Below are 16,970 nucleotides of genomic sequence, written 5' to 3' on the forward strand. Positions count from 1 at the left end.
TTCCTGTCACTCTCCAGGCTGGCCTCTTGGCCTCTTCCTGCTCCCACCAATCTTGGGGTCATCTTCGACTCCATCCTCTCTTTGTTGCCTCACATCTGACGTCTCTAAGAAGTCACACTACCAGCTGCACCTCCTCCAAGGTATTCTTCCCTTCCTCTCCTTCCCCCAGAAGCTCACTGTTTCCAGAACACTGGGTTCTCTCTAAGCTGGACTACTGCAACAGCCTCTTTCTAAATCTGCCCCGTCTCTACTCTCTGCAAATTATCTAAAACAGGACTGCAAGACTTGTCCTTGTCCTCAAGCCCAGGAATCGTATCTCTCCAGGACTGAAATCTCTGTAGAGGCTCCCAGTGGCAGCGAGGATTAAGTTAAAAATCCTCTGCATTGTTCACAGGACCTTCTGGGGCCTGGTACCGCAATACCTTCAACTCTCTTCCTAAATATCTTCCCTAGAGCTTTTCGCTCATCCGCCTCCAACTCCCTCCGGGTTAGTCGCTTCTCCAAGCAGCCAGTTGGTGGTAGATCTTTCTTCTGCGGTGGCCTCCCTCTGGAACAGCCTCCCTGCCTCTCTGAAACTTGGAGAACCATCACCGGTTCCGAAGCACCTCAAGGAACAGTGGTTCACAGCACCATCCGAGGCAAGGCAGCCCTACATGAAGGTATGCTGCGGACCCTAGTTTTAGCACGGCATCACTAGGAATTGGCTATTCTTAGCGCACTAAGCGCGGTAGCCCCTGAAATTTGCACAACATAGTGTGCTTTTATTATTATGTGCTTTTGAGGCACATGAGCTGCGCTGCCCCAGCGAATTCATAAACAAGCACCAAGTCGGCATTGCAACACACAAGGTGTGCTCATTTGAAAGATGGCCGCCCGTGTTACTCTCATGGCACGCCAGGCTCGGCATCCCCACCAGAGAGATGCCTGGTGTTGATTGGGCCGTGGACTACCCTTCTGAGCCTACCGGAAAACGGCAGGCGTAAGCCGGCCCTTCCTGGAAAGGCCTGAGGGTAAGGCCAGCAACTGTCCTGAGACAGTCCCAAGCTGACCAGAGCCCAGGGCCATACCCCCTAGTCATACCCCAAGAGACAGAGTCAGAGTAATCCTTGTCTGTCAAACTGACCTCCTCTTCACCCTCTATATATCTATCCACTCTAAACAGCTCCTTCCATTACCTCAACTGCACTTGCCATGTGCACTAATCACTGTGTTGGACTTGAATGCCACTTAACATTTGCAACAGTGCCTAACCCAGATGTATCTCTGCCTGTGTACCCTGCATCTAGGTGTCCTTTGTTTATGCATTTGAATAAAGTGCCTTTCTGGCTTTGTTTATGCATTTGAATAAAGTGCCTTTCTGGCTTTGTTTATGCATTTGAATTTAGTGCCTTTCTGGCCCTCACTGCTATATTGAATCCAGATGTCCGTGCTTAGGCCATGCCATGCCTCTGCTGCTCACTGACTCATCCACCCTGGCATCCACCTAGCTGCACTCTGCACTGCCTAGCCTTTGTCCCAACAACCCGACTTCTGCTTGGTACATTCTGCATGGTTTTACTTGGTGTGCCCGACACTTTAATCTAGCTGCGCTGCATTTTGCATTGCCCTAACCTGTTGTGCCCGACTAACCCCAACTCTCCTTTGTGCCGCCCTGGTCACTATATGATTGAGGTCATTTAGTCAATGCTAGGCATCTGCACACACTGTACACAGGTCACCCATATGCTTGCTGACACTTAGTCAAATCTGGGCACTTGTATTCACGGTGCCCCTCGGGTCATTGATACTATAGTCCCATCTAATGAGACCCAATCTTGACCTGTGTGAACTTAGTAGATATCCTACAACTAGTACTACCATCATGCACGTCAGTGTGCTCCTTCTACTATACTCTAGCCCTACAGGCTGCCCCAGTCACTCAGTTACCCACTGCAACAACCTACCCCATTGGGGCTAAACCCAATCAGCCACCCAACAGTCTGGCCAGCCCGAACCGACACCACCAAGCACTGCCTACTATGACTGACTCCTATAAGGCCTTGCAGCAACCACCGCAGGCCTACATTACTCTAGTAACCATATCAACCAAGACCTTAATGACCCAGCTCTGTAGCTGGAACACTGCGCCAGGAAACCCACACCCAACCAAACTTGCCCCCTCCTCCTTAGAAACAAGAGACTAGGCACTAGATTCCGCCTACGACACTCCTGCAACAACGCCACCAAGCAAATCTCACATACACCACCGGGCTCACCCTCATCCACCACAGAGGTTAAACTGCCTGTGTTCAGGGGCGCCCTTATCAACGCTAGATCCCTCACAGCACACGCACTAGACATTGCTGACTTCATCACCACCTCTGACCTTGACTTCATCGCTATATCCGAAACGTGGCTACATGCTGCATCTGGCCCCTCACTATCCTTGGCTCTACCGCCTGACTACGGCATCACGCAATGTGACCGTAACACTGCCCATCACAGAGGCGGTGGCGTGGCCTTCATCCATAAAAACTCTTGACCTAAGAGTGATATCCGACTATAAACTTGAATCAGCCGAGTCGCTGTCAGTCAAACTATCACTAACGCCTAACCAAACGGCCACACTCCACCTTATCTACAGGCCCCCAGGTCCGGCACAGACCTTTGTCAGTGAAATATCCACTCTCCTCCTCGACAAAACCAAAAACAATTCAAACAATCATCCTAGGCGACCTTAATTTAGGCCTTGGCGACCCAAAAGACCCTGTGGCAATAGATCTGGAGAATGTTCTAACTGACCTCGGCCTCACCATGTACATTCAAGAACCCACCCATATCAAAGGCAGAACCCTTGACTGGTTAGCTGGCTCGAACTGCAATATCAAAGTTCTCGACAATACCCCTTGCTTATGGTCTGACCATCACATCATAACTTTGAATATTGAAGCAACCCCGCGAATTCCGACACCAATAGCCCCAGCACTCCCAACTAGAAGTAAAAAGGACATAACTAAGGAGAAACTCCTCCCACTGTTACTCCCTTCCCTCATTGCGGCCACCAACACCCGTTATGATCCCACCTCACTAGCAGACACCTATAACCAAACTATGCTCACTGCCATAGATTCCATAGCACCCATCAAACTTAGGAAGGCCAAACCCCAAGCACATCTTAATTCATGGTTCACTCCACAGTTAAGAATGCTCCGCAAAGCTAAGCGCTGTGCTGAAAAATCGCAGGAAAAGCCACCCCTCTGATGAGCATAAAGATTGTTTCCTTCTTGCCTCACTCACCTACAAAGATGCTATCATCACTGCAAAAAAAGAATCTCTTAACGCATTCTGCAAGCTGATTCGAATACAAAAGAACTCTTCAGAATCCTAAAAGAGCTAGAAACTCCAGTCGCCCCCCCCCAGACAGCTGCACGAAAGATAGTAAATGGTGTGCTAACATTCAAGCAGCCTTACTAAATAAAATCTCCACGCTACAATCTAAAATCAAAGACAAGCAGGACAGCCTGAAGCTTGACAACCGCTCTCTCCCCTGCTAGGGCCCTCCCTCTAGACACTGCTAACACCAAACCATTTGCCTTCTCACCGCTTACCGTTACTGAGGTAGAAAGCATCATCCTGAGAATCAAACCATCCAACTGCCAAGGTGACCCTTGCCCAGCTCCCATCATAAAGGGCTCTGCACATGATTTGGCCCCATCCATACGGCCTTCATTATCTCCTCCTTTAAAACAGGTATTGTCCCGGACAACCTTAAGGACACTTCGGTGATCCCACTGCTCAGAAAACCTTCCCTAGACCCAAGCATACCCACTAACTTCCGACCCATCACCACGGTACCGTTTCTGCTTAAAATTTTAGACCGCGCAGCATACCTTCAGATCCAAGATTACCTGGAATCAAACAATTTGCTAGGTCTACGACAATCCGGATTTCATCCCAGACACGGGACGAAAACTGCTTTAATAGACCTAAAAACCCAAATTGAGGTTTTGAAGGATAAGGGCAAACTAGCAATGCTACTACTGCTCGACCTCTGCCGCATTTGATTTGGTCAACCACCAGATCCTATGCAGGCACCTCCACTCGGCTGCCAACTTCTCGTCCTCTGCTGCGGCCTGGATCAAATCCTTTTTGAGCAATAGATCCATGAGGGTCTTTGCCCCTTCCGCAGCTGCGGACCCCTCCCCAATTCACTGCGGCGTACCTCAGGGATCTTGCGTGTCACCTACACTCTACAACATTTCCATGAAACCACTCTTTGATGTGCTGGACTATCTGGGTGTCTCCTACACTAACTATGCGGACGACACCCAGATACTCATCACCATCACAGGTGATTATCTAGCTGACACCAAGGCCCTTAACGATGTCTACCTGGTCATCCAAGCCTGGATGGCCCAACACCAGTTATGCCTAAATGACAAGAAGACGGTGCGCCTTATCCTGGGCACCGCACAGCGCCTGAGCAAACTAGAGCCGTCCCATCAGTCATTCAACATAGACGGTAATACCATACGAGTCTCGAAAGATACCAAAACGTTAGGTTTTTACCTGGACGCTACCCTATCCTTATCCCGACAAATAAATGCAGTCAGATCTGCTTCTGCATACACATGCAAACTTATTGCAGCCTGCAGACCGCTGTTTCTTACCACTCCTAACAGTGTCACACTAGCTAGAACCCTCATTATGGCCAAAATTGATTATTGTAGTGCTCTTTACTTAGGTACCAGCCAAGAGAATCTGAATAAACTCCAAATAACCCAGAACACCATTTGTGCTGCCCTAAACATCCCCCGCAACCACCACATTTCAGAATCTAGAACCAACTTAAAGTGGCTACCTGTCAAGCAGAGAATTTCACTAAAATCACTTGCCCTCACGCACAAATGCGTGGCTAATAAGCCCCCCCCCCCCCCAATCTACCTCTGCAGTCGGCTGTCTCGCCACTCGACCTCCCGACCTCCAAGAACTGCCCAAACCCTCTCTCTAACGATCCCTAGGTTTAAACTTTAAAAAGCGGGGGGCTCTAGCTTCCCTGTCCTAACCTCTAAGCTATGGCACTCCCTCCCCGCTACAATCAGAGCTGAAGACTCATTCAACACATTTAAAGCCAAAACCAAATCGTGGCTTTTTGACCAGCACTAAGACATGTTCTGCGCCCTGTTTTACACACTCTGGCCCACTGACCTCCGTTACTATTTTTTCTATACACCCTATGGGTATATCCACTGTTAAGCCTAAGCGGCACTGAAACCACTATTATATGTAGATAGATACAGTGTTAACATTTCTGTCAATGTAATTTTTATGTCTGTATATATGCATTTCTGTAACTTTGTACAAATTGCGCCCTGATGCCTCCGGGCCTGATGGCTTGTGCGTTATAAATAAACAAAAATACAAAAGACTTTCCTCTTTGCTTCTGCTTTCTCTCCACTGCTCTGCTGATCTCCTGGCTGAATCTGTAATTGTACTGGTTACCAGACTACCCTCTGATCTTGGGCCCAGGTCCCCTTCTGATCTTTGGCCCAGGTCCCCTCCCAGTCAGTTGCACACCTGCACTGTCCCCTGGCAGCCCTTGCACTCTGGGACTGTTGCTGCATCCCTACAGCCCTTACTAGCACTTGACTCTTGCTGTCCACACTTGCCACCAGCTGGCCGCACTTTTATTTATTGCATATTTTACTGTTATCCTATGTACTACACTGCCCTTTCCCCCCTGCACGTTTCCCTGCCCCCCCCTTCCCTGTACTTGTGCGATCTCAATGTCACCTGGCCTAGTAGGATCGTTGTCTGTCTTCCCTACGTTTTCCCTCCCTTGCCTCGTCACGCTTTGAAACATGTATAGGCGCGTTATAAATGCCATACATCACTGTTTGGACAACCCGATCCTCCCTGGAATCCCTGTCGACGCAGTAGAATTTCGTGAAGGTGTGCGTCGACCTCCATGTAGCAGCCCTGCAAATGTCCAGCAGGGGCACACCATACAAACACCGTAGAGGCAGTGATGAATCTGGTAGAATGGGCTCTCAGACAGCAGTCGGTTTGCCAACCGGTGACAGTGAGCGATACAACCAGAGTCTCACTGGGAAATGGAAGCCTTGGACAGAGCCTTCCCATGGTTTACAGCACCAAAATGCACAAAAAGCTCAGAGGTTCTCCAGAAACTCCTTGTGTGGGCTACAAAACTTCAGCGCTCTAGCCACATCCGTCAAGTGCAAGGTCCTTTCAGCTGGCAACAAAGGATGGGGAGGGGTTGGGGAGGCACCGGTAACACCAAGGAATTGTTAAGATGAAATGAGCGACAGCACCTTGGACATGAAGGAGGGGTGCATCCACAGCACCACCCTCGTATCGTGGAAAAGTAGGGTGGCTTGCAGGATAGGGCCGGGATCTCTCCCACTCGTCATGCAGAGGTGATGGCCACGAGGAAAGCTATCTTCCACAACAGAAACTTGAGCAGAGCTGAATGCATAGGCTCAAACGGAGCTCGCCTGTGCCTAGTCAGCACCACATGGGAGTACCCATGCCGGGGCCGGAGCCTTCAACGGCAGGAACAAACAGTACAGTCACTTGATTAATTCCTTAACTAGACGGTGCGACCACAATAAAGACCGTCCCGGAGATCTAATATAACGGGAAATAGACGCCAGATGAACGATGGAGGCGTGAGCCAGTCCCGATTTAGCCAATGACAGCAAATAGAGTATTTGAGGGGCCGTGACCCTCAGAGTTGATCTTCTGGAACGGCACCAAATTGCGTATCGCTTCCATTTGTATCCCTAGCATTTTAAAGTAGACGCCCTAGCGAGTACCTCCTTGCAGTCTGCTGGAAGATTGTAGCCCCCAAACGCTGATGCTGCAGGAGCCGGGCCTTCAGATTCCGAGACCTCGGGTCGTGGTGCAGAATTGCACCTCCTTCCCTAGCGAGAAGATCTGCGACCAATGGCAGCTTGATTGGAGGGGGACGCTGACATGCTCAGAAGGTTCGGGTACCAGATCTGCCTCGGCCACGCTGATGCGACGAGGATCATCCTGCACCGGCACCATCCGAGTTGATTGAGGACTTGAAGCAAAGGGAACGCATACAGAAACAGGCCTTCCAAGGGGAATGAGAATGCGTCCCCCCCCATGCTCCCATGCTGGGGGAACCTGCTGCTGGCGAACCTCCAGCACTTGGTGTTCATTGCCGTCGCAAACAGATCGATCTGGGAACTACCCCATTTTAGGAAAATGTCCACTTGAAACTGCCAAAGCTCCCAGGTGAACTCCCTTACTCCTGCCAGGTGAAACTGAATGAGGAACATCCCCTGGGTGACGGCCCAGTACCACAAGTCCTGTGCCTCCTTGGAGAGAGCTGATCTGGTGCGCCCTCCCCCCCTGCTTCCGAATGTAAAACATTGTGGTGTTATTGTTCGTGAAGATCCTCACCAGTTTGCCCTTGAGGGACGGCAGGAACGACTCGAGGGCCCAAAACACTGCTCGTAGCTCCAGAACATTGATGTGCAGTGTCTTCTCCAGCAGCCACAGGCCTCTGGCGTGAAGGTGTCGGTGTAGCTCCCCACTCTTCCAGGGAAGCATCCGTTGTGACTGTCTCCGGGCGACACCGGTCCTGGAAGCTTCCAGACACTTGGAAGCAACAGGCATCGAGGAACTCCTGCAGCGGCCACATCCACAACCTGCAGAGCCGAATCAGGTCTATGCACGATGACATCATGCTGAGTAGAGCCTCTATGGTTCTCACTGTGGCGATCTTCAGTGCGAACAGCCGTTGCACCTTGCCCAAGATGGCCCATATCGTTTTCTCCAACGGTGACACCAGGCATGACGCCGCCTGGATCCAAGGAACAGCGTGTCCTGCGATGGAGTTATGCAGGACTTTGCATAATTCACTGAGAACCCCAGTTCAGTCAGGAGGCGGACGGTCTGTGCAGTGTTGTCGACGGCAATGTCCTTTGACCTGGCCTGTATTAGCAAATCATCCAGGTAGGGGGTAAACGTGGATCCCTTGCAGTCGCAGATGGGCCACCACCGACGGCAAGCACGTGAAGACTCTGGGCGCCGACTTCAGTCCGAAAGGAAGTGCCTTGAACAACGAAGCGCAGAAACTTGCGGTGTCCTTTGTGTATGGGGATGTGGAAGTACGAGTCCTCTAGATACGACAGAATGTCCCCCCCCTCCAGCTGGCCGAGCACGTGCTGTAGCACGGCCATCCTCAACTTCTGAGACTTTATGTAATTATTGAGCCGTCGTAGGTCGAGAATGGGCCACCAGCCCTCAGTCTTCTTGCTTACAAGAAAATATCTTGAGTATACGGAGCCCCGGAAATGCTGTGAAACCAGCTCCATTGCCCCTTTTCGTAACATGGCCCAAACCTCCAGCAGCAGCGGAGGGATGTGGTTTTCCGTCGGACCACCAGTGGTGTTCGCAGACACTTGACGAAACTCCAAGGTGCGTCCCTGACCGAGAGTATCGAGCACCCATCTGTCGGTGGCGATAGCCTCCCACATGCCGATGAAGTTTGACAGACCGCCTCCCACCGGGGTGGACAGGTGGGGGCCCGACGTCTTGGCCGGTTCAATCTTGCTTGGAGGTAGACGGGCTGCCTTGCAGTCCCTGATGACGGCGTCTGCTTCCGAAGGCCTTGGAGCAACCAATCATGGTTTTATTCTGGCCGAGGCTAAGGTAGTTTTGAGAATGTTTCATAAACAAGTAATCTAAAGCTTCCATCATGTTGAATTGTTTACTTAACAAGTAGCGTGGGAATTAAAGCAGTATCAACCCTTTTGGGGTTCTATATAGATTGTTACAATGGCAGAGAATGAACTCTCCCAAACCAGCAAACTAAGGGTGCTGGAATCATGGGAGAATCAAGAACATGTACAACCTTTCAATGGAGACTAAAGTGTGTCCACAATAGAACCATAACACTACCAACACCAATTCGACAGGTGGGTCCTTGAAAGGAGAATTTCTCTTGGAGTGCTTCTGCTTAGAGGATTTTCAGGGACTCCTGCAATTAAATCTTTTGCTGTGCTTTTTCCCTTTGAACCCAGCAAAAGAACTTGCGTCTATGCCCCCTACCTCACGAGTGTTCAGTGGGTGCCAGCTACGCCCTTGCAACCTTCCAGTGGCAGACAAGTCGCCTTCGCTTGCGACATACTGTTCATGCTCCATGAAGTGCCTGGCCCGGGAAGACATCACAGCTTTCGCTGTTATGGCAAGCCCTTAAGACACTTTATGCAACGGGCATAGGTGTTCGTAATAGACATCCGACATAGAACAATTACTGCACGCATCAAAAGCAGAGGTTTTTCAACTCACTTTAAATAGCAATTTTACCAACAACAAAAAAAAAGTGGATTCAATTTCCACTTGCAGGTCATTTGAGAGTTAAAGTGTCACAAACAGGCTTCTACTGCCATTAGAAATCGCACAAGCTCCTTTGGGTCTGGAAACAGTCTAGCACCAGTGGATCTCCCTCTAGGGACATTACCAAGCACGATGCACTGTTCATTATGACGGCAGAACTACAACACCCAGAAAGCTCCACTGTGTGTAAAGCACACCCGCCCCACTCCGGTGATGTAACAAAGGCCTAGTAAACGCAGGCAGCAGTGCTCTTCAGAGTTTTCCTAGAAGACGCTGCCCAAGTTTGTTGCCCATCATCCGTTCAGATTGATCTCCTGGTTTTGAACTATGCAGTGTTTCTGGCTTGCTTAACTCATCCTTTTGCAATGGGCATAGGACATTATAATTGCCCTAAGAAGCATTACTAACCATGTCAGCAGGGTCACACCAGGTGGATGCTGCAAATCCGCATTGAAAGCTACACAACCTGCACCCCGTGTTAACATGCTTAAAACCTCAATTTCAACAGCCAAAGCACGTACCAACTAAGCCACCCACAGACGACAATTCAACATCACTGCAACAAACATTGAAATGCTACAACTCTCCAACCACCCTATTACAGTCCAGACCATTGCATCCTTACACCACATGCACACAATGATCCCCTCCGACATGCTTTCGACATGAGCCACTTAGAAAACAGACCCATACATAGTACCCTGGACACCAAACTGCAAAAATCAACAGCAAAGCCATTGTGCATTTTCGCAGTTTAACCACTAGGCAAACCTAGCACCCTCTTTTTCAGATTCACCAGACCAACAGACCATGAAGAGTGTGGGGTCAAATCAACAATTTAATATAATGCAATAATTTGAGTTATCAAAAAGGGAGAGAAGGCAGTCAGTCTCCCTGATCGTAAAACCAGCTTTGAATCAATGTGGTCTGCAACAATGCTGGCACCTAAAAGGAATAAAATATGTGGTAATGTCCTAGCCTTCATCTAGGTTACCAAATATGCACACACCTAACAAAGGCAAGTTACAGCAAACCTGATCAATAGAAAATGAAACTAGCAAGCTTAGGAAAGCTCTAGAAAGGCAAGTTACAGCAAACCTGATCAATAGAAAATGAAACTAGCAAGCTTAGGAAAGCTCTAGAAAGGAAGATTGCAATATGACCTCTAGGCAAGAGAAAAGATTTCTCAATCTCAGATGCATATCTTAAGTGCAGATAAACGTCAAATGCACTTATTTAGGGAAGCAGAAGCTGCTGTCCTAAGTGTACTCTGCACCTAGATGCCTAGTGACACTTCATCTAGGCAAACTTGGTCTTAACTGTAAATATTGCCAGTACTTCATATCCATTACTAACTGATGGACAAACATTAGTCCTGCTTAAGGATTTGGAAAGTACTTTCTGTAGTCGGCCTGCCATTAAGCATGAAGTATGGACGGACCCGCCCAAAAAGGGAGAAATAATGAACATTGGTTAAAATGGAAGGCTGCTCTAGGACCCTTTAGTTTTAATCTTTAGCACCTGCTGGGAAGTAAAAATAAAATGCTTTTTTTAATATATTTTCGGACCAAATGTGATTACTCTGCACTCACCGATTCACAATTTCCTATAGGAAGTTCGAAACATCTACTGTCAAGCACACAGCTGTCATACTCAGTTTGGCATGACAAGGGCACAACCTTATTTTCCTGCACAGCCGTGCTGCCCAACCTTCTGCATGTTTTTTGAGACCATAGCTTTGGACTTATAACAAAGCGAACAGACATGCATTGTGAATACTAAATAAGCAATACATTTACGCCAATCCTCTACTTCAGCCCGAGCGGTCAAAACCACGTTTACACATAGGTGAGCATTTTCCTCAAGAGGAACGGACACAGACCGCAAAAAAGACAAACTTACCCCAAAGGCTTCGGTTTATGTGTATCTAAAGAGTGCAACTGACATCTTTTATTTTTCTTGCTTTTTGGAATTGCATCTATCATGTCATTTAGTTTGGACCTGTAAAAGAAATGCCATCAATACCGATAATAACTACATTTTTAAATTCCAAAAGTGAATTGGGCACTTGACCACTTGGGTGGGCCCTTGCTTTTCTATATGGCTTATACTGGACACAGGTAAAGAATTGCAATAACAAATACATTTCTTTGAAATTACAGTGAATGTCACGCTATCAACACACGTGTTCCCCTATTTTTTTTGTTTAAACAATAGCGTTAAAAAGTTTGTAATTACTACAGAATTCTATTCTGTATCAGAGCTTCCTCAGTGATTTAACTGAAACAAGACAAGTAGCAGTGACCACCTGTAATGCGATTGCACATGCTATTGAGCCATCCGTGCAATTAGACTTCAAGGTAGTAGGAACACCAAGTTCAACCTTGAATGGCTGAATTAATTGGACCAGGTGGTCAGAGTTGTCATTGTCGTGTGAGAATGAGGACTGCTATAAAAGGTGTTTGATGAAGCTGCCCAGAGTAATGTCCAGTGGTACTGATTCAAACCATTACTTTTGGGTAAGCCAATTATTCATATACACTGTTCCCCATGAAGCTACGAACTACTCCAACCCATGAACAGGTAAAACTACGCACAAAATACAAAGCAACTTACCCATGCACATAGAACAATGTGTAAAGCTTTTTTGCATCAGTTATACAAGTCCGTGTGACTGAAAGGACACCTTTGGGTCCAATAGTGAGGGGCTCTAATGCTGGATTTCCAGACTCTACCAGCTGGGAGAATAGGCGTTCAACACTACGGCGGCAACCAACACAAGGGACGAGCTGAGAAAGTGCACTGAAGATTTCTCGTGTGGTTACCATCATAGCAATACTGAGATCCTGCTGTTTAAGCATACCATGTCGCTGTAGGGAGAAAAACAAAAGTGAAACAAAAAAGGTTAAAAGTGAATATTTATTCCCACCAACACAACAAATGTATGGCCAATTTTCTCATTGCTACAGACTTACTCAACCGTTAATCTGTCAGGGGGATTTCAGCAAAATTCTGGAAAATCAAATGGGTCTGCACAATTAAAATTACTAGTCATTTGTACAAAAAGTCATGAAGAATAACTGCAGACTGATCAAGAAGCCATTGCACAAAACAGACTACATCTACACTTTAAAGCACCTTATTAAGCAGACAGCGGATCCACCACCACCAAATCATCATGTCTGTACTCTCAGAATTATGAAGCATCAGGCACTAGAGGTGCAAATCTACAACCCCAAACCTTTGCTAAGTCCCACCCCACAGATGATTGACTATTAATCCATGGTATATGATATGGCATTTATAATGCGCCTGTACACAAATGTTTCTAGGCGCAAAAAGACTAGGGGGAAACAAGGGACGACAAAATGATCTTACTAGGCCTTGTGTCATTCAGATGGCGCAAGTGCAGGGAAGAGAGAAGAGAAGTGCTGGGGGGCAGGAGGGAAGGGGGAAGTGCAGTTAACTCACAAGTGCAGCCAGCGGGTGGCTCATAAGTGCAGAGAGAAGGGACTGTAGGGTTGCAGATAGACCCAAGTGCTGGGGAGTGCAGAGGCAGTTCGAGGGCAACTGGACATGCAGGAGCCTGGGCTAGAGTTCTGAGGGTGACAGGTGATCAGTGCTCGGAGCAGTCATATGCATGAGCAGGGGAGAGGAAGAGAGAAAGCAGAAGCGAAAAGGAAGGTCTTGAGCTGCTTCCGGAACCAGAGGTGGTTCTGCTCAAGTTTGAGAGGCAGGGAGGCTGTTCCAGAGGGAGGCCCCAGCCGAGGGGATAGATCTGCCGCCCCAACTCTCTGCTTGGAGAAGCATCTGACCCTCAGAGTTGGAGGTGGATGAGCAGAGAGCTCGAGAAGGAAGATGTTTTGGAAGAGAAAGTTGGAGGTAGAGCGGTGCCAATTCCCAGAAAGCCTGCAGTGGACAATGCAGAGCATCTTTAAGTTGATCCTTGCAGCCACTGGGAGCCAGTGAAGAGATTTCAGAACTGGAGAGATACAATCACTGAGCTGGAGTCCAAGGAAAAGTCTTGCAGTCCTGTTTTGGATAAGTTGTAAAAGTCGAAGAGTAGAGGCAGGAAGATTCGAAAGAGGCTGTTCCAATAGTCCAGCGTGGTGAGGACAAGAGCGCTGGAGACCGTGAGCTTCTGGGTGAAAGAGAGAAGGAACAATACCTCTGCAGAGGTGCAACTGATACTTTTGACTTCTTAGAGACGTCAGATGTGAGGCGTGAAGGAGCAGGTGGAGTTGAAGATGACACCAAGGATCTTAGCTTCACAGGAAGTAGGCCGAAAGAGGGCCTAGAGTGGGAAGAGAGCGGAAATGAGGGAGTGGGTGCCCCAATGAGAAGAATCTCGGTCTTACTGGAATTAAGGCAGAGATCATTGGCAGCACACCATTCCTGAATTGCGGCCAGGCAGTCCGTTATGAGAGAAGAAGCCGAGATGGCTGAGGGGAGCCTGGAGGAGAGCAGAGGATTATCCGCATAACATTAAAAACTGGAGCAGAAAGTGGCAATGCAGTGGGCAAGATGTGCCAGGTAGTGGTGAAAAGCCAGGGAGAAGGGGTAGACCCGTGGGGAACACCCCAAATAGAGAGAGAGTGAGGAGAGGAAAGACCAGAGGGTCAGTGAGAAAGGAGGTCAACAAGGCCAGGGCCCGATCATTAATTCCAAGGTTGTCCCGGAGACGACTGAACAGGATGGCATGGTTCACTGTCAAAAGCAGAGGATAGATCAAGGAGAATGAGTACAGCAGGGGGGGGGGGATTGGAGTCCAGACTGGTGGAGAGCTTCTGGCAGCTCTGAAGCCATACTGGTGGTCATGGAGACAACCAACAGATTCAGTATGTAGATTAAGCTGGGAGATGCCCAGCTTTTCTAAGAGTTTGCCCAGGAAAGGAGTGATGGAGATCGTGCGATAGTTAGCCGAAGAGGAAGGATCAGCAGACGGTCTCTTGAGAAGGGGGTGCACAAGAGTGCTTAAGGGGGAGGGGAAAGTTCAGTGGCAAAGGAGTGATTGCAGAAATCGGCCAAAGCTGGAGCAAGGGTGTCAATGTGGTCCTTGATTGTTAAACATGAACAGGGGAGAACCTGCTTTGATGAGACTTTCATAGATCGTACCATAGACTTTCATGGTACATGCTTTCTAATAGCCACACAAAATCATCATGAGAAAAATAGGCTCAAACGCATCACATTAAAATCACCACAACAATGGGCAGGAGGAAAATGTGAGGAATTATTAACTAAAGCTGCGACAGCATTTACCAAATGGTACGATCGGCAAGAAGAGCAACAGGTGGCTCTTGCAACCAGTTTGCCATTGGGGGTCATCATACCCACTTGTTGAGCAATCACATTTACTCTGTGCAGTTAAGGAAACTATCATTTGATAATGCGAGTAAGATTCAAACTCTTGCTGATCAATGCAGTTACAGGTTGCTGGAAAAGTCAGTGCATGTAGATATTAGAAGGAAAGTAATTGCATTGGTGTTAAAAAAAATATTAACTTTAGGCAAGGTCAACTGCCTTTTAAATTTGTACTCCTTCAAGGCCGGCAACCTGGCCAGTTGACTTTTATAAGAGACTCCAATTTGAAGGCGTAACTTGAAAAACAACCGACAAAATGGACACTTGAATTTAATCAAGAGGACATCCAGGTAGCTATCGCTAAGCTCAATATGTCTCATGCACCAGGACCACATGGGCTATCTAACGCAGTTATTAATCAGAATCCTCACCATTGGACAAAACTATGTATGCAACTGTTCAAACTGATTGCCATGTTCGAGGTATGGCATTTGACTCTTCAATCTACCATACTTGTGCCGGTTTTTAAGCAGGGCAACAGAAAGCAGCCGAATAACTATCATCCCATCACCCTGCTTGACCCGTTAGGGAAAAGGTTTGCCTCATACCTATTGCAAAAGCTACACATCTGGGCTGCGAAAAATAATTGGCAAGCAAAAAGACAAACTGGTTTTGTCCAAAAAGGTTGCCACTAACATCTACTAAACCTTCTAAAACAAGAGTCCATATGTGATAAAATTCAGATATACGCAGTGTTTGGCGATCTAAAACTTACATTTGTTATGATCAAAAGACAAGCACTATGGAATAAATTGGAAACCTGGGGATGTCCCCCTGAAATCCTGGAGCCAGTCAAATTACTATACAGTAACACCAGCATTCAAATTCGCATGATGGCAGAAGGCATAGTGTCTGCACAGATTATAACATCGAATGGCCTGAAACTGGGCTGTCCATTGGCGGCGACACTTGAATCTTTTTACCTCTGATTTCGACGATTATATGAATATCTTGACTGGAAATCCACCAAAAGTCAATGCCATCTCTCTACCACAGATGTATGCAGACGATATTGTGGCGTTTGATAAAATGCAGCGCGGTCTGCAGATATATCTAAACCGATTGGAAAGCTACATGATGCTGAATGAACTACAAATGAACACAGAAAACGCAGATCATGCTGCTAACGAAGAAACAGATGAAATCGACATTCACTTGGTTTCTACAGAATAACAAACGTATGCAAGTCAACAGTGAAATATTTAGGTGTATGGATCAACCAATCCAAATCTGAATCAGAATGGGCCCTACACCTAAAATCCAGAGCACACGCATTAGCTAGACAAGGGGCATATATCCATAGGAAATATTCACTGAAATCAGTGGTAACCTTTTTCTGTCAAAAAGTGGTAGCAATCCTAGACTATGGAGCAGAACCAAGGATCAATTTTGATCTTGATCCTGATTTATGGCAACAGGTAGAAGACATCTTTTGGCGAAAGGGGTTAGCATTACCGCCCACGGTTCCTAGGGTAAGGATCCGCTATGAAACCGCAACTCAGTCACTGCAATACATCGTAATGTGGAAACATTTTGATCTGCTCCGAAAAATCCAGTGTGAGGACCAAATTCCATCAATTGAGATACTCCGGACAAACTCTGCAGCAATCAATAAGCATACGCTGAATGATTGGAAAAATAAAAAGGAAGAACTTGAGAAAGCAGAGATTTTGATGGAAATGTTGATCCCAACACCTGCAGCATGCGGGAAAAAAAAAAAAGGAATACTGCTTAATGACTGGATTCTTACAATGCAAGTGAAGACGCAATATCACATGAATCTCAACTGCGATCTGAAGACCAGGCCGGTTAACCAGCTTCTGAACTACCTGAAATTGTTCCCAGACAAAAAGACATAAGAGATATATTCCTTGCGATTACGCCTTAATTTGCTCCCCACACAAGAGCGCTTGTCGAAAATCAAACAAATACCGCGTACACAGGCATTTTGCAGATTCTGTAAAGACCCAGAAAAGATTGAATCCCTCTTCCATGCATTAATGGAATGCAAGGAACTGATGGAAAAAAAGTTATTTGAAATAGGAGGAATGTACTGACGTCTATGCTACAGCTAGATGCAAAGGAACGGTGGGACCAAATTTTGCTAGGAAATAAGAAACTAACCTATACGATTATTCATTTTTGGAGGAATATTACAAAAGATGTAAAGACAGAGGAAATGTTATACTAATTTGTTGTAAAAATCTATATGCAATGTATAGAAATGAAGTTTA

The 16,970-nt window shown here is 47.2% G+C and overlaps 1 protein-coding gene across 4 annotated transcripts in view; it reads right to left on the bottom strand.

The window, feature by feature from the left end:
• Positions 1 to 16,970, bottom strand: part of GGNBP2 (gametogenetin binding protein 2) — a 347,388-nt gene that overhangs the window by 244,061 nt on the left and 86,357 nt on the right. For all 4 annotated transcript variants that reach the window (XM_069614701.1, XM_069614703.1, XM_069614699.1 and 1 more), the window contains exons 3-4: positions 11,989 to 12,242; positions 11,275 to 11,373 (exon numbers count right to left, since the gene is read on the bottom strand). In XM_069614701.1, coding sequence (XP_069470802.1) covers positions 11,275 to 11,373; positions 11,989 to 12,242 — 353 coding nt within the window. The remainder of the gene's footprint in view (positions 1 to 11,274; positions 11,374 to 11,988; positions 12,243 to 16,970) is intronic.

Source organism: Ambystoma mexicanum, chromosome 9, assembly GCF_040938575.1.
Source record: "Ambystoma mexicanum isolate Mex_15411 chromosome 9, UKY_AmexF1_1, whole genome shotgun sequence".
NCBI lineage: Eukaryota > Metazoa > Chordata > Amphibia > Caudata > Ambystomatidae > Ambystoma > Ambystoma mexicanum.